Source organism: Sparus aurata, unplaced genomic scaffold, assembly GCF_900880675.1.
Source record: "Sparus aurata unplaced genomic scaffold, fSpaAur1.1, whole genome shotgun sequence".
Lineage (NCBI taxonomy): Eukaryota > Metazoa > Chordata > Actinopteri > Spariformes > Sparidae > Sparus > Sparus aurata.
The window spans coordinates 109,872-134,831 of NW_022045108.1; the positions used below are offsets into that span (position 1 = coordinate 109,872).

The 24,960-nt window shown below is 49.7% G+C and overlaps 2 protein-coding genes and 1 pseudogene across 2 annotated transcripts; 1 reads left to right on the plus strand and 2 right to left on the minus strand.

Annotated features, from left to right (window-relative positions):
- Positions 1-1,664: 1,664 nt before the first annotated feature.
- LOC115577675 (DNA-binding protein RFX5-like) lies at positions 1,665-15,318 on the minus strand (annotated as a pseudogene).
- A 583-nt stretch (positions 15,319-15,901) lies between these two features.
- LOC115577670 (proteasome subunit beta type-4-like) lies at positions 15,902-20,745 on the minus strand. Its single transcript, XM_030410577.1, has 8 exons — positions 20,582-20,745; positions 19,233-19,359; positions 19,072-19,151; positions 18,836-18,982; positions 18,646-18,727; positions 17,876-17,992; positions 17,309-17,397; positions 15,902-16,042 (listed from the first exon to the last, which is right to left on the minus strand). Exons 1-8 carry the CDS (start codon positions 20,707-20,709, stop codon positions 16,030-16,032), a joined length of 783 nt encoding a protein of 260 aa, XP_030266437.1. The 5' UTR covers positions 20,710-20,745; the 3' UTR covers positions 15,902-16,029.
- A 1,703-nt stretch (positions 20,746-22,448) lies between these two features.
- On the plus strand, positions 22,449-24,388 carry LOC115577672 (saxitoxin and tetrodotoxin-binding protein 1). Its single transcript, XM_030410579.1, has 6 exons — positions 22,449-22,632; positions 23,056-23,198; positions 23,455-23,540; positions 23,791-23,916; positions 24,011-24,130; positions 24,208-24,388. Exons 1-6 carry the CDS (start codon positions 22,519-22,521, stop codon positions 24,297-24,299), a joined length of 681 nt encoding a protein of 226 aa, XP_030266439.1. The 5' UTR covers positions 22,449-22,518; the 3' UTR covers positions 24,300-24,388.
- The last annotated feature ends 572 nt before the right edge of the window (positions 24,389-24,960 follow it).

A 24,960-nucleotide genomic window follows, 5' to 3' on the forward strand; every position in this document is an offset into this window, starting at 1 on the left:
AATGATCTTTAAATCTTATTTTCATCAGACTGAGAGTCTGAAACTGAGCTGATTTATTTTGAAAGTTTTGTCACATTGCTGACGCCGACAGGTGGTCGATGAGTTAGTGCAAAAGGGCGCATGGCAACATACAACAACAGCTATGTCAGCTAGCAGGCTAATCACGTAGCCTCAGTGCTACAGAAGCTAATTCCCTACAAATATCCCTCATCCATCCATTTCTTTCTCTGTTACTGCATCTTTCACGTTTTTACGCTACGTGGCAGGAAACTTTGTGCTTTGCTCTTTGTGCCTCAGCTGACACCATTTCATTCATCAGGAGTGGAACTGTGTCCGGCGTGAAGCAGGAGGAGACATTTTTGTAAGTGCTAACGTCCGTCTCAAAGGTTCAGCATCAAGAGCACTCGGGGTGAAAACGTCTGGAAAGAGGAACTAGATCTGAAATGAAACTGACTACTTCCTGGTTAGTTACATGTGACGTCTGCACAGCTGAAGGAGAAGTTCAGACGACACGCGGCTCCACCGACCGCTCGGCAGGAGAACAAATCACAACAGACCAACATGGCCGCTGCCGTTGTGGCTTTGTCTAATTAATCTTTACAAACCTGAATTCACACATCGAGTCTCATTCTGCACAATAATTTAGGACAATGAAGAGTTAATGACGGCCCTGTCTCGTCCCTCCCTGTCTCTCTCTCTCACACACACACACACACACACACACACACACACACACACACACACACACACACAATCTACTAAATCAACACTGACACAAACACAACAAATCAAAACTGTTTAGAACAGAAACTCTGCAGAGACGAGCTTCGATTCACACTCAACGCTTCACCTGAAAACTCTCTTCAGCCTCTTCAACTGTTCATGGCTGGAAAACTTCCATTTTTATTGCCCCGTTTCCTAAAAGTCCACAACGTGAAGGTGAATCGAGGCTCGTTAAAGAGGTCATTTTTAGCTCAGAGAGCCTTCACAAGGCTCTGACCCGTAGTACCTGTATCCATCCACCTCAGAACTCCACCCGGGCCTGACTCAAACACGTCTCTCTCTCATTCGTCTTCCCTCCTGCCTTTCTATCTCTCTTTTCTTTTCTCTAAATCAGCTGATCTGAAGCAGCGAAGCAGCAGGCGACCACACCTCCGCACAGGAAACGATACGGTTAGAGAGGAAGGATACAAGGAGGCAAGGAGGCAAGGAGGCAAGGAAGGAACAAAGGAAGGAAGGTTTGATTTCAGGCGCAGCCGCCTGAGGAGTTGTTCCTCTGGTTTCAGCCACAGACAGACAGACAGACAGACAGACAGTCAGTCAGTCAGTCAGACAGTCAGACAGACAGACAGACAGTCAGACAGACAGACAGACAGTCAGACAGTCAGACAGACAGACAGACAGTCAGACAGACAGACAGACAGACAGACAGTCAGTCAGACAGACAGACAGTCAGTCAGACAGACAGACAGTCAGACAGACAGACAGACAGACAGTCAGTCAGTCAGTCAGACAGTCAGACAGACAGACAGACAGACAGACAGACAGACAGACAGTCAGACAGACAGACAGACAGACAGTCAGACAGACAGACAGACAGACAGACAGACAGTCAGACAGACAGTCAGACAGACAGACAGACAGACAGACAGACAGACATGCAGTTAAAGAATCACAGGTTTTTTAAAGTCTGTTTACAAGTGCAATGGGAGCTGATGGAGGACAGTCGAGGTTTTGGCTTCATCTATCCTCTGTGATTGGCTCTCTGCTGTCGCCAATCTGGGATTTCCACCAGTGAGGAAGAGGGGAGACGAGGGGGCGGGGCTTTGTTGCAGTGAGGTAAAGCTGAGTGAGGGAGGAGGCTGATAAAAAAGACGCGGAAGAAGAAGAGCGATGAGCGCTAGTGTCCCTCTCTCTGTGAGGAGGTGCTGCTGCTCTCCTGCACCTCCTCCTCCACACTCTTCCCCACAGTGATGGAGGTGATGGAGGTGATGGAGGTGATGGAGGAGGCCGGAGCAGCAGCAGGAGAAGAAGAGGTGGAGACAGCGGGCAGCGGCGGGTTGACGTGCAGCTCCAGCGGCGTCAGCGTTATCTCCACCTCCCCTCGCTCCTCGTGCAGCGTGGGCAGAGGGAGATGAGACGGGTGGAGGTGTGCTGCAGGTGGAGGACCGCCTCCACCGCTGCTGTTGTTATTGCTCGGCCTCGGAGCTTTCTGGATGACTTCCACCATCGGGTCCGGCCCGACGCTGCCAGCTCCCAGCTGGGGTGTCCTGGACTCTGGAGGCCAGCAGCGGGCGGCTGTGGCGGTCCGCCTCCACCGCCCCGCCCGGCTGACACTGCACCACCACGCCGCGGTGAGCTGGGTCCGAAACCGCTGGCAGAGGACTTAGAACGTACCCTGGCTGGTCCTGGATCACCAGCTCCAGCACAGGCTGCGTGGAGGAGGAAGAAGAGGAGGCTTTCTGGATGACTCCTCCCGTCAGCGAGGTGATGATGGGCGGGTGGGAGGGAGGTGCAGGAGGGGAGGGCTGAGGAGGCAGGGCAGCAGCAGCACCCGGAGGAGGAGACAGGGCGTCTTGCGGTCGAGGTTTTCTCGGTCGTCCACGTTTCCGTTTCACCGGAGGAGCGTTGGCAGCAGAGCCTCAGACACGCCCACAGCGCCGCTGGCCGTCACCACCTCCAGGGGGCGCTTGGTGGCGTTCCCTCGGGCCTTCTGGACCACAGAGGTGGGGGCTGCGGGGGCGTGCTGCTGAGGAGGAGTGGGAGGAGGTTGTGGTTGGGGAGCGACCTTTTCCCTCTCGTAGGACAGACAACCCTGAGGCAGGATCATCACGGGGACGGGCCCGCCCTGCTGCTGGGGCAGCGTTGCCATGGCGATGACCTTCACCCCACCACCGCTGGCGGCAGCGGCGGCGGCTGGGCCTCCGGGTCCAGACGCCCCCCCGACACCCGAGGCGTCTTTGGGAGCCAGCGACGGCGGAGAGGAGCGGACAGACAGCTGGGCCTTATCAGGGATGGAGCTGCGAGGGAGGATTCTGGGTAACTGCTTCATGAAGGCTTCGACCTGCAGAACATCAGACACTCATCAATAACACTGACTGATCCGTGATTAATAACTGGGAAGACATTTAACTGGAACATGAAATGAAACCCTTTTAACAACAGGTGAACACAGGTGGAGGTGCAGAGGTGTCGACCCACCGCCGGCTGCAGAGACGAGGAGGAGGAGGAGGAGGAGGGAGGAGGCGGAGCGTCCAGCGAGGAAGGTTTGGCTCCTGAAGCTGATTTGTCTCCAGGCGACAGCTTCAGTGACGACGAGGAGGAAGAATCCCCCAGTTCCCTCTGAACCACAAACAGGAAGTCGTATGAGCGCAGTGACACATCGCCTGTACGTGAGCAGTGATTGGACAGAAACACATGATGTCATCACCTTCTGATCAGCAGCTCCGTCGCTCTCAGCTTTGGAGATGACGGGAGTTTTCTTGATGACCTTGTGTGGTTTGGCTGGACCTCCTGCAGTCAGACAGACGGCGTCATGTGACACTAACAGATCCATGATTACATTTATACTGAAGTATCTGCACACACACACACACACACACACCACACACACACACACACACACAGACGCACACACACACCTGCGAGTGCTGCAGAGGTGACGAGCTCGGCCTGGCTGCAGCGAGGGGTGACGATGTGCTCCTGGATCAGGTAGCGAGCGATCTCCACCACCGTGTCGAACGAACGCTTCAGGATCTTCTGCGCCCCAATCACAGATCAGTTCACACGCCGCCTCTGTCACTTCCTGTTTGTATGTCTGGACCAATTCGGTCAGCTCCGCCTGGAGACGAAGACGAGGAAGAGGAGGAAACATCAAGTGAAGTTAGAGAAACACCTTCTGTGGGCGAAGCTGTTTATGTGTTCAGTCATGATGGCGGTACTGTAGTCCAGTGATGATGTCATTTTGTAGGCCAGCATCAAGATCTGTGTGTGTGTGTGTGTGTGTGTGTGTGTGTACCGGGTCGTTTTTCAGGTCCAGGTTTGGCAGCAGAGGCATGTTGAGGACCGTCTTCCTCCTGATGCCGCTGTAACAGTACGTATCGGCCGACAGGTTAGGGAATTCAACCAGCAACTCTGACAGAGTCTGACTCATAAAACCGTCTGAGACTCGACACCACGCGGCCACAGCTCACTAACAACTGCAGCGTCAATAAAACCAAACGCTGCCGAGGAGCTGAAGCATCCTGCAGAAAGTTATTCTACAAGCTTCTTTTTGTTGTAAAAATCTCCCTGACAGCGATCAGCAAATAAGTTCTCAGTCCAGTAACTGTGACTGCTGCAGGCCTCTAACAGGCTCCTCCTGTCTGCCTACCTGCATACCTGTCTGCCTGTCTACGTACCTGTCTGCCTACCTGCGTACCTGTTTGCCTACTAGTACCTGTCCTGCCCTACCTGCATACCTGTCTGTCTACGTTCCTGTCTGCCTACCTACGTACCTGTCTGCCTACCTGCATACCTGTCTGCCTGTCTACGTACCTGTCTGCCTACCTGCGTACCTGTCTGCCTACCTGCGTACCTGTCTGCCTACCTGCGTACCTGTCTGCCTACCTACGTACCTGTCTGCCTACCTGCGTACCTGTCTGTCTACCTGCGTACCTGTCTGCCTACCTACGTACCTGTCTGCCTACCTGCGTACCTGTCTGTCTACCTGCATACCTGTCTGTCTACCTGCGTACCTGTCTGCCTACCTGCGTACCTGTCTGCCTACCTGCGTACCTGTCTGCCTGTCTACGTACCTGTCTGCCTACCTACGTACCTGTCTGCCTACCTGCGTACCTGTCTGCCTGTCTACGTACCTGTCTGCCTGTCTACGTACCTGTCTGCCTACCTACGTACCTGTCTGCCTACCTACGTACCTGTCTGCCTACCTGCGTACCTGTCTGCCTGTCTACGTACCTGTCTGCCTACCTGCGTACCTGTCTGCCTACCTGCGTACCTGTCTGCCTGTCTACGTACCTGTCTGCCTACCTGCGTACCTGTCTGCCTGTCTACGTACCTGTCTGTCTACCTACGTACCTGTCTGCCTACCTGCACACCTGTCTGCCTGTCTACGTACCTGTCTGTCTACCTACGTACCTGTCTGCCTACCTGCACACCTGTCTGCCTGTCTACGTACCTGTCTGCCTACCTGCGTACCTGTCTGTCTACCTGCGTACCTGTCTGTCTACCTGCGTACCTGTCTGCCTGTCTATGTACCTGTCTGCCTACCTACGTACCTGTCTGCCTGTCTATGTACCTGTCTGCCTACCTACGTACCTGTCTGCCTGTCTATGTACCTGTCTGCCTACCTGCATACCTGTCTGCCTGTCTATGTACCTGTCTGCCTACCTGCATACCTGTCTGCCTACCTGCGTACCTGTCTGTCTACCTGTGTACCTGTCTGCCTGTCTATGTACCTGTCTGCCTACCTACGTACCTGTCTGCCTGTCTATGTACCTGTCTGCCTACCTACGTACCTGTCTGCCTGTCTATGTACCTGTCTGCCTACCTGCATACCTGTCTGCCTGTCTATGTACCTGTCTGCCTACCTGCATACCTGTCTGCCTACCTGCGTACCTGTCTGCCTGTCTGCGTACCTGTCTGCCTGTCTACGTACCTGTCTGCCTACCTGCGTACCTGTCTGCCTACCTGCATACCTGTCTGTCAACCTGTGTACCTGTCTGTCAACCTGCGTACCTGTCTGCCTACCTGCGTACCTGTATGTCTACCTGCGTACCTGTCTGTCTACCTGCGTACCTGTCTGCCTACCTGCGTACCTGTCTGTCTACCTGCGTACCTGTCTGCCTACCTGCGTGCCTGTCTGCCTACCTGTGTGCCTACCTATGTACCTGTCTGCCTACCTACGTACCTGTGTGCCTACCTGCGTGCCTGTCTGCCTACCTGTGTGCCTACCTATGTACCTGTCTGCCTACCTACGTACCTGTGTGCCCTACCTGCCTACCTGTCTGCCTACCTGCGTACCTGTCTGTCTACCTGCCTACCTGTCTGCCTACCTGCGTACCTGTCTGTCTACCTGCGTACCTGTCTGCCTACCTGTGTGCCTACCTATGTACCTGTCTGCCTACCTACGTACCTGTGTGCCTACCTGCATACCTGTCTGCCTGTCTACGTACCTGTCTGTCTACCTGCCTACCTGTCTGCCTACCTGCGTACCTGTCTGTCTACCTGCGTACCTGTCTGCCTACCTGCGTGCCTGTCTGCCTACCTGTGTGCCTACCTATGTACCTGTCTGCCTACCTACGTACCTGTGTGCCTACCTGCCTACCTGTCTGCCTACCTGCGTACCTGTCTGTCTACCTGCCTACCTGTCTGCCTACCTGCGTACCTGTCTGTCTACCTGCGTACCTGTCTGCCTACCTGTGTGCCTACCTATGTACCTGTCTGCCTACCTACGTACCTGTGTGCCTACCTGCATACCTGTCTGCCTGTCTACGTACCTGTCTGTCTACCTGCCTACCTGTCTGCCTACCTGCGTACCTGTCTGTCTACCTGCGTACCTGTCTGTCTACCTGCCTCCCTGTCTGCCTACCTGCGTGCCTGTCTGCCTACCTGTGTGCCTACCTATGTACCTGTCTGCCTACCTGCGTACCTGTCTGCCTGTCTGCGTACCTGTCTGCCTGTCTACGTACCTGTCTGCCTACCAGCGTACCTGTCTGCCTACCTGCGTACCTGTCTGTCAACCTGTGTACCTGTCTGTCAACCTGCGTACCTGTCTGCCTACCTGCGTACCTGTCTGTCTACCTGCGTACCTGTCTGCCTACCTGCGTACCTGTCTGCCTACCTGCGTACCTGTCTGTCTACCTGCGTACCTGTCTGTCTACCTGCGTACCTGTCTGCCTACCTGCGTGCCTGTCTGCCTACCTGTGTGCCTACCTATGTACCTGTCTGCCTACCTACGTACCTGTGTGCCTTCCTGCATACCTGTGTGCCTACCTGTGTGCCTAGCTGCCCTACCTGTGTGCCTACCTGCATACCTGTGTGCCTACCTGTGTGCCTACCTGCATACCTGTGTGCCTACCTGTGTGCCTACCTGCATACCTGTGTGCCTACCTGTGTGCCGACGTGTGTGCCTGTGAGCACTGTGTATGACCAGAGTCCTCCACAGGACTGGCGGGACGTGTTGCTGAAGCTGTCAGTGAGTCAGTGACACAGGAGTGGCAGAGAAAGTGCTAACATGCTAATGTGACAGCAGGTACTTATTTATAAATGTGGCTCGGTCCTACTGGATTCTAGTTTTACCAGGCCGGGCTTTATGGAAAACATAATGGACAGTCCTGACAGTCAGCAGCTGTTAAAGGATATTTGGACTGTCCTCTGCCGCCGAGCCGCCGGGCCTTGATGTTCGGGAAAATGTCTCTGATGATCTTTCCAAAGTTGGCGGCGCTCAGAGGACGATGCTGCAGGTTCTCACAGTATCTCCTGAGGACAGAGACAGCCAGAGTCACATGACCCGAGAGAGAGAGTGTGTGTGTGTGTGTGTGTGTGTGTGTGTGTGTGTGTGTGTGTGTGTGAGAGTGTGTGTGTGTGTGAGAATGTGTGTGTGTGTGTGGGTGTGTGTGTTCTCACTTGTATGTCTCGTAGACGTCCTGTTTGGGCAGACATGTGTCTGAGTGCTCCTCCAGGTGACTGCGGATCCAGTTACAGGTGTGCAGCTGATCGGCTGTGTTGAACGAACTGGAGTCACCACCACTGCAACACACACACACACACACACACACACACACACACACACACACAGAGTAAAGGTCAGTAGGACACACAGATCCGTCCTCCTGTCAGGTTTCATCGAGCAGCAGCAGGTCTGACCTCTTTGTCTCCGGAGCTGGGTCCCGAGGGCGCTGGAGGTACAGGTACAGCTTGTCGTTGTCAGAGAAACGCTGAACATCTTGCTGTGAAAGAAGAAAAGGAACAAGTCACACCCTGCTTCACCTGCAACATCACCCATCGACCGCTTCATCATTCAGAGTTTCATCTTACCAGAATCTGATCCACTTTGGTCTGAACGCTCTTACTGCAAGACAGAGAACAACCAATCAGAAGCTGCTCAGGCCGGCCGAGTGCAGCTACCTGCCGTTAAACCGTTCAGTGTCGATGTTTTATTTAGCCCGGCAGGTGAGTGGGTCAGAAATGTACTCGTCTGGCAACCAGACTAAAGTTACCTGTCGGGTTTCATTTGATCCAAACGGTCAAATCCTCTACATAACCCAGATAAACCCTCCTGAAGCTGCTTCACTCTTCTCAGCTTCCTCACAAAATATTTAATTTAAGAAGAAAGAATACAATCATCTGACAGAGGCCTGACAGAACCACAGAACCGCAGGACCGCAGGACCACAGGACCACAGGACCACAGGACCACAGCACCACAGGACCACAGGACCGCAGGACCACAGCACCACAGAAACACAGGACCACAGGACCACAGCACCACAGGACCACAGGACCACAGCACCACAGCACCACAGGAGCACAGCACCACAGAAACACAGCACCACAGGACCACAGGACCACAGGACCACAGCACCACAGGACCACAGGACCACAGGACCGCAGGACCGCAGGACCACAGCACCACAGAAAACACAGGAAACACAGGACCACAGGACCACAGAAACACGGCACCACAGGACCACAGGACCACAGAACCACAGGACCACAGGACCACAGGACCACAGAACCACAGGACCACAGCACCACAGAAACACAGGACCACAGGACCACAGGACCACAGAAACACGGCACCACAGGACCACAGGACCACAGAACCACAGAACCACAGGACCACAGGACCACAGGACCACAGGACAACAGCACCACAGGACCACAGCACCACAGAAACACAGGACCACAGGACCACAGGACCACAGAAACACGGCACCACAGGACCACAGGACCACAGGACCACAGCACCACAGGACCACAGGACCACAGCACCACAGCACCACAGAACCACAGGACCACAGAAACACAGGACCACAGGACCACAGCACCACAGAAACACAGGACCACAGGACCACAGCACCACAGAACCACAGGACCACAGCACCACAGGACCACAGGACCACAGAAACACAGGACCACAGCACCACAGAAACACAGGACCACAGGACCACAGGACCACAGGACCACAGAACCACAGGACCACAGCACCACAGAACACAGGACCACAGGACCACAGGACCACAGAAACACGGCACCACAGGACCACAGGACCACAGAACCACAGAACCACAGGACCACAGGACCACAGGACCACAGGACAACAGCACCACAGGACCACAGCACCACAGAAACACAGGACCACAGGACCACAGGACCACAGAAACACGGCACCACAGGACCACAGGACCACAGGACCACAGCACCACAGGACCACAGGACCACAGCACCACAGCACCACAGGACCACAGCACCACAGAAACACAGCACCACAGGACCACAGGACCACAGAAACACGGCTACACAGGACCACAGGACCACAGAACCACAGGACCACAGCACCACAGGACCACAGGACCACAGCACCACAGAAACACAGGACCACAGGACCACAGCACCACAGGACCACAGGACCACAGCACCACAGAAACACAGGACCACAGGACCACAGCACCACAGAACCACAGGACCACAGGACCACAGGACCACAGCACCACAGAAACACAGGACCACAGCACCACAGAAACACAGGACCACAGGACCACAGCACCACAGAACCACAGGACCACAGAAACACAGGACCACAGGACCACAGCACCACAGAAACACAGGACCACAGCACCACAGCACCACAGAAACACAGGACCACAGGACCACAGCACCACAGGACCACAGGACCACAGCACCACAGGACCACAGGACCACAGCACCACAGAAACACAGGACCACAGGACCACAGGACCACAGAAACACAGGACCACAGGACCACAGCACCACAGAAACACAGGACCACAGGACCACAGAAACACAGGACCACAGCACCACAGGACCACAGCACCGCAGCACCGCAGGACCACAGGACCACAGCACCGCAGAACCGCAGGACCGCAGCACCGCAGCACCGCAGGACCGCAGCACCGCAGGACCGCAGGACCACAGCACCACAGGACCACAGAACCACAGGACCACAGCACCACAGAACCACAGGACCACAGGACCACAGGACCACAGGACCACAGCACCACAGAACCACAGGACCACAGCACCACAGGACCACAGGACCACAGAAACACAGGACCACAGGACCACAGGACCACAGAAACACAGGACCGCATGACCGCAGGACCACAGCACCACAGAAACACAGGACCACAGGACCACAGGACCACAGGACCACAGAAACATAGGACCGCATGACCGCAGGACCACAGCACCACAGAAACACAGGACCACAGGACCACAGCACCACAGGACCACAGGACCACAGGACCACAGGACCACAGAACCACAGGACCACAGCACCGCAGAACCACAGCACCACAGGACCACAGGACCACAGGACCACAGAAACACAGGACCACAGGACCACAGCACCACAGGACCACAGAACCACAGCACCACAGAAACACAGGACCACAGGACCACAGCACCACAGGACCACAGCACCACAGAACCACAGCACCACAGAACCACAGGACCACAGGACCACAGCACCACAGAAACACAGGACCACAGGACCACAGCACCACAGGACCACAGCACCACAGGACCACAGGACCACAGGACCACAGGACCACAGCACCACAGAAACACAGGACCACAGGACCACAGCACCACAGGACCACAGGACCACAGCACCACAGGACCACAGGACCACAGGACCACAGGACCACAGCACCACAGAAACACAGGACCACAGGACCACAGCACCACAGGACCACAGGACCACAGGACCACAGCACCACAGGACCACAGGACCACAGAACCACAGGACCACAGGACCACAGAAACACAGGACCACAGGACCACAGGACCACAGCACCACAGCACCACAGGACCACAGAACCACAGGACCACAGCACCACAGAAACACAGGACCACAGGACCACAGCACCACAGGACCACAGCACCACAGAACCACAGCACCACAGAACCACAGGACCACAGCACCACAGGACCACAGCACCACAGGACCACAGGACCACAGCACCACAGGACCACAGGACCACAGGACCACAGCACCACAGAAACACAGGACCACAGGACCACAGCACCACAGAACCACAGGACCACAGCACCACAGGACCACAGCACCACAGGACCACAGGACCACAGGACCACAGGACCACAGCACCACAGAACCACAGCACCACAGAACCACAGGACCACAGGACCACAGAACCACAGAACCACAGAGCTGATCGGAAATCTTGTTTTGTCTTCTGAAATGTCGTTGTGTATTGACCCTCAGGGCCACCGTAGTCTGGGGTGTGTGTGTTGATATATGACATTAATAGGAATTCAATCTTAAAACAGGATTAGAGGTGTTTCATATCACACCTCTTTACAGAAGTGTTGGTGACATACATGTTTTTAATAGCTAAAAATAACAGAACAAACATGTAGAGCTGAAGATGGAAGCTGTTTTAACTCACGAGATGTTCCTTTGAGTCTCTGCAGCAGCATGCTGGGCTCCGTGTCGCCCTCGCCCGCCTCCAGGCCGGCCTCGCCGCGCCGGGAGGCTTCGGCCCGCTGGAGCCGCTGGTCCTCCGACATCTGGACCGACTAACCAGTGCTGAGAACCACCATCTGAAACACACACACCCACACACACACACACACACACACACACCATGAGTCGTCTCCATGGAAACAGAGTAAACTCATCCCTCAGAGGAAAACCATGAGATGTGGTTGAAAGCTCTGGAGAACGCTAGAAAGTGACTTTAACTGAAGAGTTCTTCTAAAGATGGACCATGTGGATTCTTTACAGCCGGTATGAAAACCGATCAGCACCTGACTCTCACGGCTGATACGGATTATACTGATATAGAACCCTGAGTGTGAGGAAGTGACGGTTATCTTGTCTTCCACAGCTGTGATAAAACTTTTCCCTTGTGTCGACACCAGTGACGACATGTGTGGCTCCTGTCTATGTTACGCAGCTCTACACAGCTGCACATCTATAAAGCTGAACACCACCTGCTGCTGTGTGGAGATGCTGCACCTGTTAAGTCAGCAAAAACTATTTGTCTTTGTATTATCAGCTATAATTTCTTTATCTGCTGACAACCTAAGTTTCCATTATCAGGCTGATCTGTTGTTGTTCCTAATGTTTGTTCGTGAAGCTGAAATAATTGTTGAGTAGCTGAGACAGAAAATTCACCATCAACAATTCTAATCACCATATTATTGTTCATTTGTTCTTTAGATGAGAATCCACAGAACTGTCTGGTTTTATCACCCAGGGCCCGTATTCACAAAGACTTTTATCTTAACGTTAGGAGGACTCCTAAATGGGACTAAAAGTTTTATGTGGGAGTTGTTTCTTTAGAGTAATTCACAAAGCTGCTGAGACCTACTTTTAGTTATGAAAACAGTGAACTCCTAAACTAGAAGTAACTGTCTGTTGCTATGGATGACGTCATTTTATAAGGACGCACTTAGAAGCGGTGACAACGGTGATTGGCTGTTGAGTGACAGGGCAGCCCATTGAAAAGTCATTTAGGCTACGCAATGCATGAAGGGAAAATAAGGAAGTTGCCTACAAGCCCATGACAAAGCCTATGAAAAGATATTGGATAAAGAAATGTATTTATGATGAAAATTAAGTACCCCCCCCCCCCAAACAAAAACGCTTTGGACAAAAATTACAAATTAGAAGATTCCGATGAAAAACGTGAATTGCCAATAAAAGCGGCATTTGCTCGAAAAGCTGCATCAAACCACTCTCCAGTAAAATTCAGGAATCGTGTGTTGATTCGGGCCATTTCACAACAATGTCCAGTATATCGTAACATGCGTCACAGACAATTTGTGTATTGATGGAATGCAACTTTTTCCGATTGACTCAAAAGCCCTGTTCACACAGGACTAGTATAACCTGGGGACCGCCAGTAATCTGTAATAATTGTGGAGGTCGTCTGTGATCTTAATCCCGTGTGAATTTGTAAAGTAAGAATTCCACCGTGAATTACCATATTTCACCAAACACAGAGGTCATGTGATAATATTAGTCCCGTGTGAATCGGCATCTCTGTGATTTGGGGTCGTTTTTTGTTTTCTTAAGGTTTTTTGTGTTTTCCACCTTTTTTCTGCCTTTTTCCCAGTTGATAATTATGGAGGCTGCGTTGGGAATTATAAATGAAAGTTTTGACAGCATTTTGGGTGCAAATTCAGGAGGCTCATCAGAAGAGTGAAATCTGGAAAGATGATTAGATGGATTACATGCATGGCAGCATGCGGTAAGGAACATGTTTCCATCTTTCAACAGGCTCACCAGTTATTATATTAAAAATATCCATATCTAACCGTTGTGCTGCTCCAGTAAGAGATCCGGTGAGATCGACCCGGGATAATGTCAGTAAATTAGAGTTAAAACACAGACTTCACTTATCCTGAGTGAATGCGCTGCACGAAACACAGACGAGGTGGGATCATTTCTAAATCTCTTGAGGTCTCCAGGTAATACTAGTCCCAGGTGAAGAGCTGCATTTTCCCCGTAGACAAACACCGGAGTGTTGCCAAACATTGTAACTCCTGCGTTATTGGATTGTTTCAGTTGGTTGGGAACGTTATTGCGTCTCTCACCAACTCAACCACAACTTCAGTCCCTTCGCGGTCCATCCAACATCGTTTTAATAATTCCCAGTTATTTAGCGTCTCCAGAACATTCGGCTGTGACCAGGTCTTAGTGAGTTAGGAGTCCTCTGGACTACTTCTAAGCTCTCCCAGACTTAGCTGCTACTTTTAGGCTTAAAATGTTTTGTGAATAACTCTTATTTTCAAAAATTAGGAGTCCTAAATTTGCGACTGACACGCCCATTATTTTTAGGAGTTGCTCCTAAATTCGCCTGTTAGGAGCTACTTTTAGCCTGAAGACTCTTTGTGAATACGGGCCCAGGTCGGTAGAGTTTCTGTGGTCACGAACACATGAGCTCAGCTGCAGAGGTCCAGAGAACACGGCGGTGTGGAGTCAGACTGCACAGAGTCCAGCACCGCAGAGTCCTGACATGAGTTAGTAGGCTGCTGCCTGTCAGTGCAGGGACAATAACACTGCAGACAGACAGGCAGACAGACAGGCAGACAGGCGGGCAGACAGACAGTCAGACAGACAGGCAGACAGGCGGGCAGACAGACAGGCGGGCAGGCAGACAGGCAGCCGGGTCACTCCCACCTCTCTCCTGTCACTGCAGCACCTTCAGTCGGAGCTGCACATTGAATTTTAACATCATACGACATTTTAAAGCTCAGATTTCAGCCCGGCTCGCCGCTGACAGCCGGTGAAAGGCCCGCTGGCTGCTGGGTAATGACACATGCCGGCTGTCACGGTGCCGTTACACGTTACTACTACAGCCGGAGCGGGAGGCACGTCTCCGCGGAGCACAAACAGCCCGCCGCCGGACACACACCGGCTAATGTTAGCTAGACATGCAAAAGTGCCAGCGGCCGAAATGTGGCCGCCGTCCTGCCCGAGTCCCGTCCGAGTGTCTACAGCGGGCTCAGCGCCGGCGGTCATGTGCCTGCCATTCACTGCAACACACACACACACACACACACACACACACACGGAGCAGCTCAACATGTTACTGCCCAGCTAACTGGCTAGCGGACAACACAGACACCCTCTGCTTTAGCTGACGGAAGCAGCGACACTTCAACACGTTAGCTGGATTTTTTTACAAACACAGTCGTCGATGTTTGAAAGCCGAACAAACTGACAAAGCTGCCTCCCACGAAGCAGACACATATTAGCTCGGCTAACGTTGACATTTGCCGCTTTCCTACGTGGCTAGCTAACAGCTCGCTGCTAACCGTAACGGGGTGACTAGCTAGTTGCTAGAAGCTAGCCTTAGCTAGCAAGCACTGAAACACCCCATAAACATGTTATTACACGCCATTACTTATTTCAAATAATTCCCGGTAATCGTTAATTTATTCTGGTATTAATGTGTGATCGGTTCGGTGAGTATCATTTGAGTATTTATTTTAAAAAAGAAAAAGAAAGTACCTGAGCCAAGATACAGCAAAAATCCCCTTTCAGATTTTTTTGTGATTGGACGACTTTGTTATGTCTGCCTGACTACAAAGCCAACGTCGATTCCGATTGGTGAGCTGTCAAAAAACCTACCCAGATACCAAAAGCAGGTGAAGCCTCATTCGTCGAGCAGAATTATTTTTCTGACAGCTATTATTCTGATTGGTTGCGTTTTCCTGGTCTGCCCAGTTACAAAACAGATGAATTTATCTCGATAATCTGCATAGCAACAGCCGCCGTGCTCTGACAGAGAAAGAGAAAGTACTGAAATATACATTTTATACACGTGATGGAACATGTGTGTGTTATAATACACCTGATTCATGTTGAACTGGAGGTGATACAGATCATACTGGTGTCATGTGTGTTATAATACACCTGATTCATGTGAACTGGAGGTGATACAGATCATACTGGTGTCATGTGTGTTATAATACACCTGATTCATGTTGAACTGGAGGTGATACAGATCATACTGGTGTCATGTGTGTTATAATACACCTGATTCATGTTGAACTGGAGGTGATACAGATCATACTGGTGTCATGTGTGTTATACTGGACAAACGTGTTGTTTTATGTTTGAATTCTGTGATTTCCACTCAAAAGTTTCCAAGAACACACAAATAAAACCAGAAAATCAAAACTTGGATTTATCACATTTATTTTCCATTATACAAAAGTTACAATGAACATCAGAAAAAAAGCTAAACTGGGATCAGACGTCTGGGAGCGAGCGGCTGTTTGTGACGAGGCTTCATCGACGAGCTCGTCTTCATTCGAACCCGCTGCAGAGAAACAGGAGGAGGAAGAGAAACAGGAGGAGGAGGAGGAGGAGGAGGAGGAGGAGGAGGAGGAGGAAGAGAACAGGAGGAGGAGGAGGAGAACAGGAGGAGGAAGAGGAGGAGGAGGAGAGAAACAGGAGGAGGATGAAGAGAAACAGGAGGAGGAGAGGAAACAGGAGGAGGAGGAGGAGGAAGAGAAACAGGAGGAAGAGGAGGAGGAGGAACAGGAGGAGGAAGAGAAACAGGAGGAGGAGGAGGAAGAGAAACAGGAGGAGGAAGAGAAACAGGAGGAGGAGGAGGAGGAGGAAGAGAAACAGGAGGAGGAAGAGAAACAGGAGGAGGAAGAGGAGGAGGAGGAGGAGGAACAGGAGTCAAAATCACATCAGTTTGTTTTTAGAGGAATGAACAATTAAAATCTATTTCACTTCATTTACCACTAAACTTTTTGTAGAAGCAGCGACCGTCTCTATTGTTGTGTCGCCTCTGAATCAGTAGATTCTTTGACATGTTTTCCATTTTCATATTTACTTTGGAAGTTCATAAACTCAGATACGCAGAACAGGTTCCTCACCTGGAGCTCATGCACACCTGAGGGTGTACATGTCATTTCTCCGCTACACTAGCGTGAAAAATTTCTATTTACATTTTGCAATTTGAGTGTTGAAGTCCCGAGATCACATCGCTGAAGATATTTAAAAGTAGAGAAATTAATTGGATGACTCATTTAAAACAGCTGTGTCAGTTTTTAAAAAGGCAAAAAACTCATTTTTGCGAATATTTCAAAATCCAAGAGAACCAGAAAATCTCCTGAAATATGGAAATGAACAATGACTCCAGCTGTTTTTATCCAGTGCATTTCATAACCTCAGTCATCAGGAGCTCAGTTCTACCAGATCGTTTAAATGTGACACTGCAGCAACAAGAGACTTTGATAATCATACTGAATAAAGGCTGTAGCTCCTCGCTGCATTCATCCCTTCCTGTTTAGTTCACTTGTTCCTTCTTCATTCCTTTCTTTTCTTTCTCTTCTTCTGTTTTAGTCTCATTTTAATAAAAAAACCAACTAATATTTGACCGGCATTCTTCAGGCTGGTAGATTTCATACATTGATAAACATCCATCCTGCGGCCTTCGTCACACTGCGGACGTGTCACCTGTCACTTTACTTCAGTTTCATGCTCAGAGGAAACAGAGTTACCTGTCAACACAAACCTGCGTCCACTCAGACTGTGTGTAAGTAATCAGATTACTGAGGAGACTCTGGCCTACCTGACCATGTGAGCGATGTCCCAGTTGGTCTCAGAAGACAGCGGACCGACGATCTCCACGCCCTCCTCTGTGACGATGGCGATCTCGTACTGAAACAGAAACATCACTCGTTCAGAGAAAAGCGTCTCGTTAACAGATCGACAAATGAGACTTTCTGTAAAATGAAGTTGTGATAACATGCTGATGAGTGACCAGAGAGACATGTTGGCATTCTGAATCAGTAACTATTGACAATTATTAAATTACAAGTCAATAAAGTTCAGAATTAATTGATCCTTCCCAGTTTAAGTTGTTGTAGAGATGAATCTGAATCCATGCTCGGAGCACAGACGAGCTGAACAGACTGTAAACCCTGCGGTCACATCTGTCATCGGTCATTTTGAGCCTGATTAGTAAAACTACATTTTCTTTAGGAATTTAAAGACTGAAACTCAGAAAGGACCAAGATAAATCTTCATTCTAGAAGCTGGAACCAGACAATGTTTCACAGTTTTGCCTGACGATGACAGAAATGATTGATCTTGATGGACTGATCGCTGCAGCTCTGAGACACTCGGCTGAACTCACTCTGTTGTAGGAGCGAGCGTCTCTGTAGTAAAGCACTTTGAGGCAGCGCTCGATCAGCTCCCGAGCCTCCTGCTTAGTGATCTCCACCTTGTTCTCCACCACCTCCCTCATCAGAGGCTACAGACAGACAGACAGACAGACAGACAGACAGACAGACAGGTTACAACACACTTCTTGTCATCACTGTGTGTTCAGATTTCAGAATTGAAATGAGAAATGAAACAAACTGATGGCAACTTAAATGTTTCAGGTGATCTGACGAAGAGAAACATGAAAAGTTACATCATAAACAAAAATGTGGGATCTGATCAGAAGTTTCGTTTTATTTTCAATATTCTTTATCTAAATGTAATCATATGTTGTGGTAATATATAGATGAGAGTGAAGCTTTCGGACCCCCACAGGTGATAAAAATATCCAGATCTGCTGGACAAAATGGAAGCTGCTAAAATAACAAAACACCTCCGGCTGCAGCAAACATCAGCCGTCTATAACTAGTGTTCATTCAGTGAGAAACGTGATGACAGAACAACATGAAACTCGTCACTTTGTGTCTGAACTTGACAAAAGATCCTCTGTGAGGGAAGAAGCTCCACTCTGACACCAACAGAGTGAGACATCTTCTCTAGGAGGATCTCAGCTGTCAGGTTTCGTGTCAGCAGCTGTGAGTGTGCGACGTATTTAAATCACATTTCAGTTGGTCAGGTGGGACTCTGAGCAGAACACAGAGTTCAGCTGCAGACCAGGAGGAGCAGAACGAACTCACTCACCTGAGCCAGGTACGCTCCAAAGCCTGTGGCCACTGTGGGCGCCTCATAGGCCACGCCCAGCTTGTCCACGTAACCTAGGAAACTAGAAGAAAGCAAGATGGCCGACTGGTAAAATATTAAACTCAGACACGACGATCTGACTGACAGCAGGGATCCAGAATACATCGTGTTTAACAGAAGCAGCCGTCACCTCTCTCCGTTGTAGAAGCCTCCGATCACCACCGTGTTCCACAGAGGATTCATCTTGCAGCGCCGGTTGTACATGACTCTGGTGAGCCAGGAGTGGACCGCCTTGGGACTGTAGCTGTGACCGTCACCCAGCAGCTCCTCGTCGATACTGACAGACCAATCACAACACAGACTGAGTATCTGAACACAGACATGTAGTGGTTATTATTCCTGTCAGTGTGAGCAGCAGCAGCTTACACCATCTGTTCGATGATCTGTTTGAGGTACTGGTAGTCGGCGTAGTCTCCGGACGCTCCCAGGATGGTGTTACCGTTCACCTGAAACGGATCAGAAACTGTCAGAGCTGCACATTTATTTACTCAGACAGCTGGCGAGGTTCTGTCGACAGTGACCGTCACCTTCATGAGACGAGAGATGTTCCTGAAGCGAGCCAGAGAGCCGTACGAGCCCAACATGTCCGCCGCGATGATGACGCCGCCGGTGAACTTCACACCGAGCACCGACGTCCCTGTGACCATCGGGTTCCTGCAGGGAGACGGAGAAGAGAGCCGTTTACTCTCAGCTGTGATCCTCTGATATCCTCTGATAGTCTGCAGCATTTAACCATCAGACAGCCTCCTGACAGTGTGGCCCAACATGAAGGCACGTCGACGTTTATACACAACAGAGAAGGTGAACGAACACGGGTGACGTCAGCTTAGCCGTCTTATTTTACTGTACCGAGGGAACTTGACTCGTGATAACTCAGTGTTTTTATAGTTTGCAATTTCCTCCTGGATTTAAATCAGATGAGAGAATCTTAGTTTTAACATGATTAGTGCAGGTTCATAGACACCAAGTCGTTAAAGGCTTTTTGAGTGACTTTAACTTCAGGAAATATAAAAGAATATTTCACTGATTAAGTTTCATCACATTCTCTATATATAAATAAATAAATCTACATATAAAACAAAATCAAACCAAAATAATTTCTTTATCCACTTAACAGCAGAAGAGCTTCTTCAGCCTGTAACCAGAACCTGCAGATGATCATTTCACTTTGATTCAAAACAAACAATCAGCAAATCTTCACACCGAGACTGAAACAATTCCTAATGTTGGAACTGAGGTTATCATCTGTAGTTTTATTGTGACTGATGTGTTTGTTTAGATTGTTTTGCTCTTGGAACTTGAATAGTTTTATTTTATCTTTATGAAGTAATGTGTATCTTTATTTGTGTAGATCCCAGCAGAACAGCTTCTACCTTTTTAGTGTCTAATCGAGATCAAACTATTATGTACAAAGTGTATGCTAACAGCTAACTGTAGCCTACAGAAGATAAACAGACTACATGTAAAGTGGTGGAGGTTAACAGTGATGCTATAGACCAGCTGCTGAACAGACAACAACGTTAACTCTGTTTTAAACATCGTATTTACTGTGATGAAGTCAATCTGAGTTTCCTGTTAACTTCACTGATGGCGGCTAGCTAACAGCTAACAATTACTCAGCAAAACAGAACGAAACCTAGCGAACTATGATAATTACAACGAATACTTTTTAATATAACTTCTCATTTTTGTGCAAATGATTTATTTAATTTAATCCGAAAGAGAGAATGTTGAGCCGTTACAGTGTGAAAACAGAAGTAAGCTAGCAGTTAGCTTAGCTGTCTTTTCTCCATGATGATACAGCACTGCAGCGGAGCTCAAACCGAAACCGCCGGCGGAGGTACACAGTCCGGTTCTACCGAAGCAGATCACTCACAGTGTGTGTCTGACCGGCCCGCATGATGCTGCCGACCCGCTGCTGCTGCTGCCGCCGGGGAAAGAGTAGAACTGGCCGGGCTTCGGTCCGTTCTCCCAGAAACTCAGCTTCAAACCTGTCGACTCCATGTTGAATGTCTGACGGAAGTGACGACACACCGTCTTCTTGTGGGGACAGCCGGTTTGACGTCACGGAGCAGGGCAGTACCGCCCCCTGCTGTTGGGATGAACTACAGCACTGCAGAACTACAGAACTACAGACCTAAAGAACTACAGAACTACAGAACCATAGTTTCATTCAACTAATTTTCAGTTTATTTACATATTTATTGCTTTGAATGAGTTTTTATGTATTCAGTTGCTATGAACCTATAAAACGGTTCATAGGCTCCTGGGATGTATAACGTGTATATACATAAATAAGTATGTATTATTTCTAAATATTTTTATCCATACTTTATAAATATTGTCTGTATAAATGTATATACTGTCAATATTTTTCTGTTATTTGTGTCATTTATTTATGAAGTTAAACGTCCTCACAGCGAACACGGAGACTCATCTACTCACTAGTCCGTCTTTACAGCCACTTTAGTTCTAACTCTGACTTTACAACTTGTACATTGATCAGTTTATAGAAAACCTGGATAGTAATTGTGCAGTAAGACTCTTAGTGGTGGTGACGTTTCAGTCATGTGACCGCTATGTCGTCTGTTTGTAGCCTTACGTTAGCTTCTTACTGCTACACAGTTAATTTATGTTAATCTGTGGAGATTATCTAGATCAACAGAACCTGGACAGATCAGAACCTTGGGAGCCATGCTAACTTCAGTTAGCTACAAACATTAATCACCACTGAAGGATGAGGAGAGTCAGAGTAACAGTATTCATTAATACCTTCTTTGTAGATTTGTCTGGAGGAGCGTAGGAGGAGAGGTCATCCTACAGTACAAACAGACTTTACAACCAAACAAATACAGTTTATTCAAGGCTCAGTCCTGAAACTGTTTACCAGGAGAGTGTGTAAATAGATATTAGGTCTATTGGGTTAAAATCCAAAAGGACAAAGGTACCACTGCCCCCCCCCCCCCCCCCCCCCACACACACACACACACACACACACACACACACAGAAAAAGAAACAATCTATCCTGTTGATCTTCATTCATATTGATTGAGGTCAGGAACCCTTTAGACACAGAAGCAGACAGGCTGGTACAGACATGCTGCCGCAAACTGACACTTTTTACAAGGAGACAAACAACTTCAAGGACACAATGAGTTACAATCTGTCACACACACAGCTTCACTACGTTATAAAGTTTGTTTTAACTCAACAACTCTTAAAATCACCTCATTTGTTAATGTAGCCTGGTGATGATGTGGTGACCAGCTCAGTGTGATTAACATCGCAGTGAAGCATCTGGAGAGCTGACAGATCCTGTCTGACTGCTGCCGTGTCTCCTTCTTCTTCTTCTTCTTTGTTGTTGTTGTTCTTCTTCACTGCTTTTTCTCTTTACTGTGTTTTATTATCGTCTATGATTCTGATGAATTCTTGTAACACTGTCTGAAGATGGTGATCGTCAGTGTGTCTGTCAGCAGTCAGATGAGTTTGTTCAGATTGTGTTTCTCTTAGTGTTCTTGTGGGTCGTTGTTGGGTCCCTGGTGCTGCTGGCTTCTCTCAGGTCCAGTTTGATTCATGCACACTGTCTGTGTTCTGTGGTTCTGTTCTGGCAGGGGCTGGGAGCACACCGGGACAGACAGGCGTGGACACGCTGAGCTCGTCATCATGAGTACAGAGGTCAGTAACACACTGAGCACACACACTTTGGACCGAGCCAGGGACTGAGGCCCATATAAACCGAGCCGCTCCGTCCTCCCTCTCCACTGTCCTGACAGCACTGAGCAGGGTGTGTTTGATTTCCGTCTCAGAGCAGGATGAGTGTTGAGAAGCGAGCGGTGCTGCTGCTGCTGCTGGCAGCCGTCAGCGTCAGCGCGGTGCCAGAAGACTGTGACACTCTGAAGACCTTGTCCAGAGAACACCTGAGCCAGGTGAGGCTGCAGAACCTGTGATGTCACGGGAATATCTGTATATATTATATACTGATACATATGTGAGGATACGTGTTTAAAGTATATACTTTTATTTCAAATAAAGTTTTGCATTATTACTAAATAATATATTTCTTATTGTAAGGTATTGATTGATTGATTGATTGATTGACAGATGTTTGATAACAGTTCTCAGTAAGCTGTCATTGAGCTTGGAGAACACAGGATGTTTGTAACGACATGTTGTTACGTTGTGACGAGTGTTTGTGTGGAACATCATGAGCTCAGAGTTCTGTCTGATAAAGAGAACATGACGCTGCAGCAGGTCCGGCTCAGAGTCCGGACGGGTTCCAGTCTGAAGCTCTTGAGCTCAGAGGAAGCGTCAGGTGTGTCTGACTCTCACCTGTCCTCCTCCTCCTGCAGGTTCTTGGGGACTGGGTTCTGGTCTGGTCCATCTCTAATGAGAACAAAACGTCTCTGCTCACCAACCTGACCAGCTCCTTCGTGGAGCTGCAGCTCACCTCTGACAACAGCACCCTCCTGTTCAAGGAGCGGAACCAGTTCAGGTGAGTCTTTACAAATGATCCAACGCTGGTTCCATCAGAACTTCAGAGGAGCCCGACCTGTCTCAGCACCGGAGGACCTGGACTCTGGGACCAGACTGGGACCAGAGGAGGACCTGAATAAGTCTTTACACGAGACCTGTCACTTTCATTAGCAGCTCGAGTCTGTGTGTGTGTGTGTGTGTGTTCATCAGTATGTTTTTTTAACTCATCAGCTGACTGATGTTAATAAGTGATGTTGTGACTGTGATGTGTTCAGGGACACGTCCTGTACCAAGTACGTCCTGAACCTGACGATACCGTCTGAGGCCTCCGAGAAATTTAAACTGGCTTCCACCGGTGGCAGTGAGTCACATTAATCATTAATAATGATGATGATAATAATAATAATGATGATGATGATGATGATGATGATAATAGTAACAATATTATTATTATTAATAATAATGATATAAAACTTTGTCTTTCTGTTATTATAGTTTTGTTTTGCTTTGTTCTGTTTTACATGTTAATCCATCACTCAGTACAGTGAAGTTTGATATGATAAACTGTGTGTGTGTGTGTGTGTGTGTGTGTGTGTGTGTGTGTGTGTCAGCACTCGAGGTGAACGGCGTTCTGAGTGCGTATGAACAAAAAGCCACTGTGGAGTTCTACGAGACCTGCAAGGACTGTATGACTGCGTTCTACAAGGGAACCGAGGGCCACTTCCTGCTGCACTACAGTAAACACACACACACACACACACACACACACACACACACACATACAGAAGTGAATCCCAGTGACCTGGCTGTGTGTGTTTGTGTGTGTGTCAGGGAGAGAGGGACAACATAAGGATGCTGAGCTGTGGGCCTCGGCCCACGACGACCATAAGAAGCTGGCAGAGTGTCTGAAGTTCCCTCACGACAACCCGTTCACCTACGACGGAGCTGCAGGTCGGTGCCGCCGTCTGTCAAACAACAAATCAGTGAATCAAAGACAATAAGACAGCTGTCCTCATGTCTCCTCACAGATCCTTGCCCTAAGATGCCGGCCGCGGCTGAAGTGCCAGCGACAGCTGAAGTCCCGGCAGCGGCTGAAGTCCCGGCGGCGGCTGAATCCTGACAGTCCTGAGTGAAGATGGACAATTGTCAGTGTCTCAGACGTCACATGTGTCCTTCACTGATCAATAAAGACAAAGTGAGACAGCTGGATGTGTTTCTGTGTCTGAGTCCATCTGCTGGGAGTCTGAACATGTTCTGAGCTCTATCTATCTATCTATCTATCTATCTTTAAATTAACATATAGGAACATACAAAATTAGCCATTAGCTTGAAAAGCATAAAACAATGTACAACAGCAGACCGGGAAAATGGTCAGTTCAACTGTGAAAGCTGTTCATGAACTCAGTGGGCCCAGTCACCAAACCTGGCAGGTGGCCTTTGAGAACGATGGCGCTGCTGATGCTGTGCTGACACACCAACCCCACTATCCTGGGGGTCCACACTATCCCGGGGGTCACCACTATCCCGGGGGTCCCCACTATCCCGGGGGTCCCCACTATCCTGGTTGTCCACATTATCCCGGGGGTCCACACTATCCCGGGGGTCCACACTATCCTGAGTGTCCACATTATCCCGGGGGTCCACACTATCCCGGGGGTCCACACTATCCTGAGTGTCCACATTATCCCGGGGGTCCACACTATCCTGGGGGTCCACATTATCCCAGGGGTCCACACTATCCCGGGGGTCCACATTATCCCGGGGGTCCACACTATCCCGGG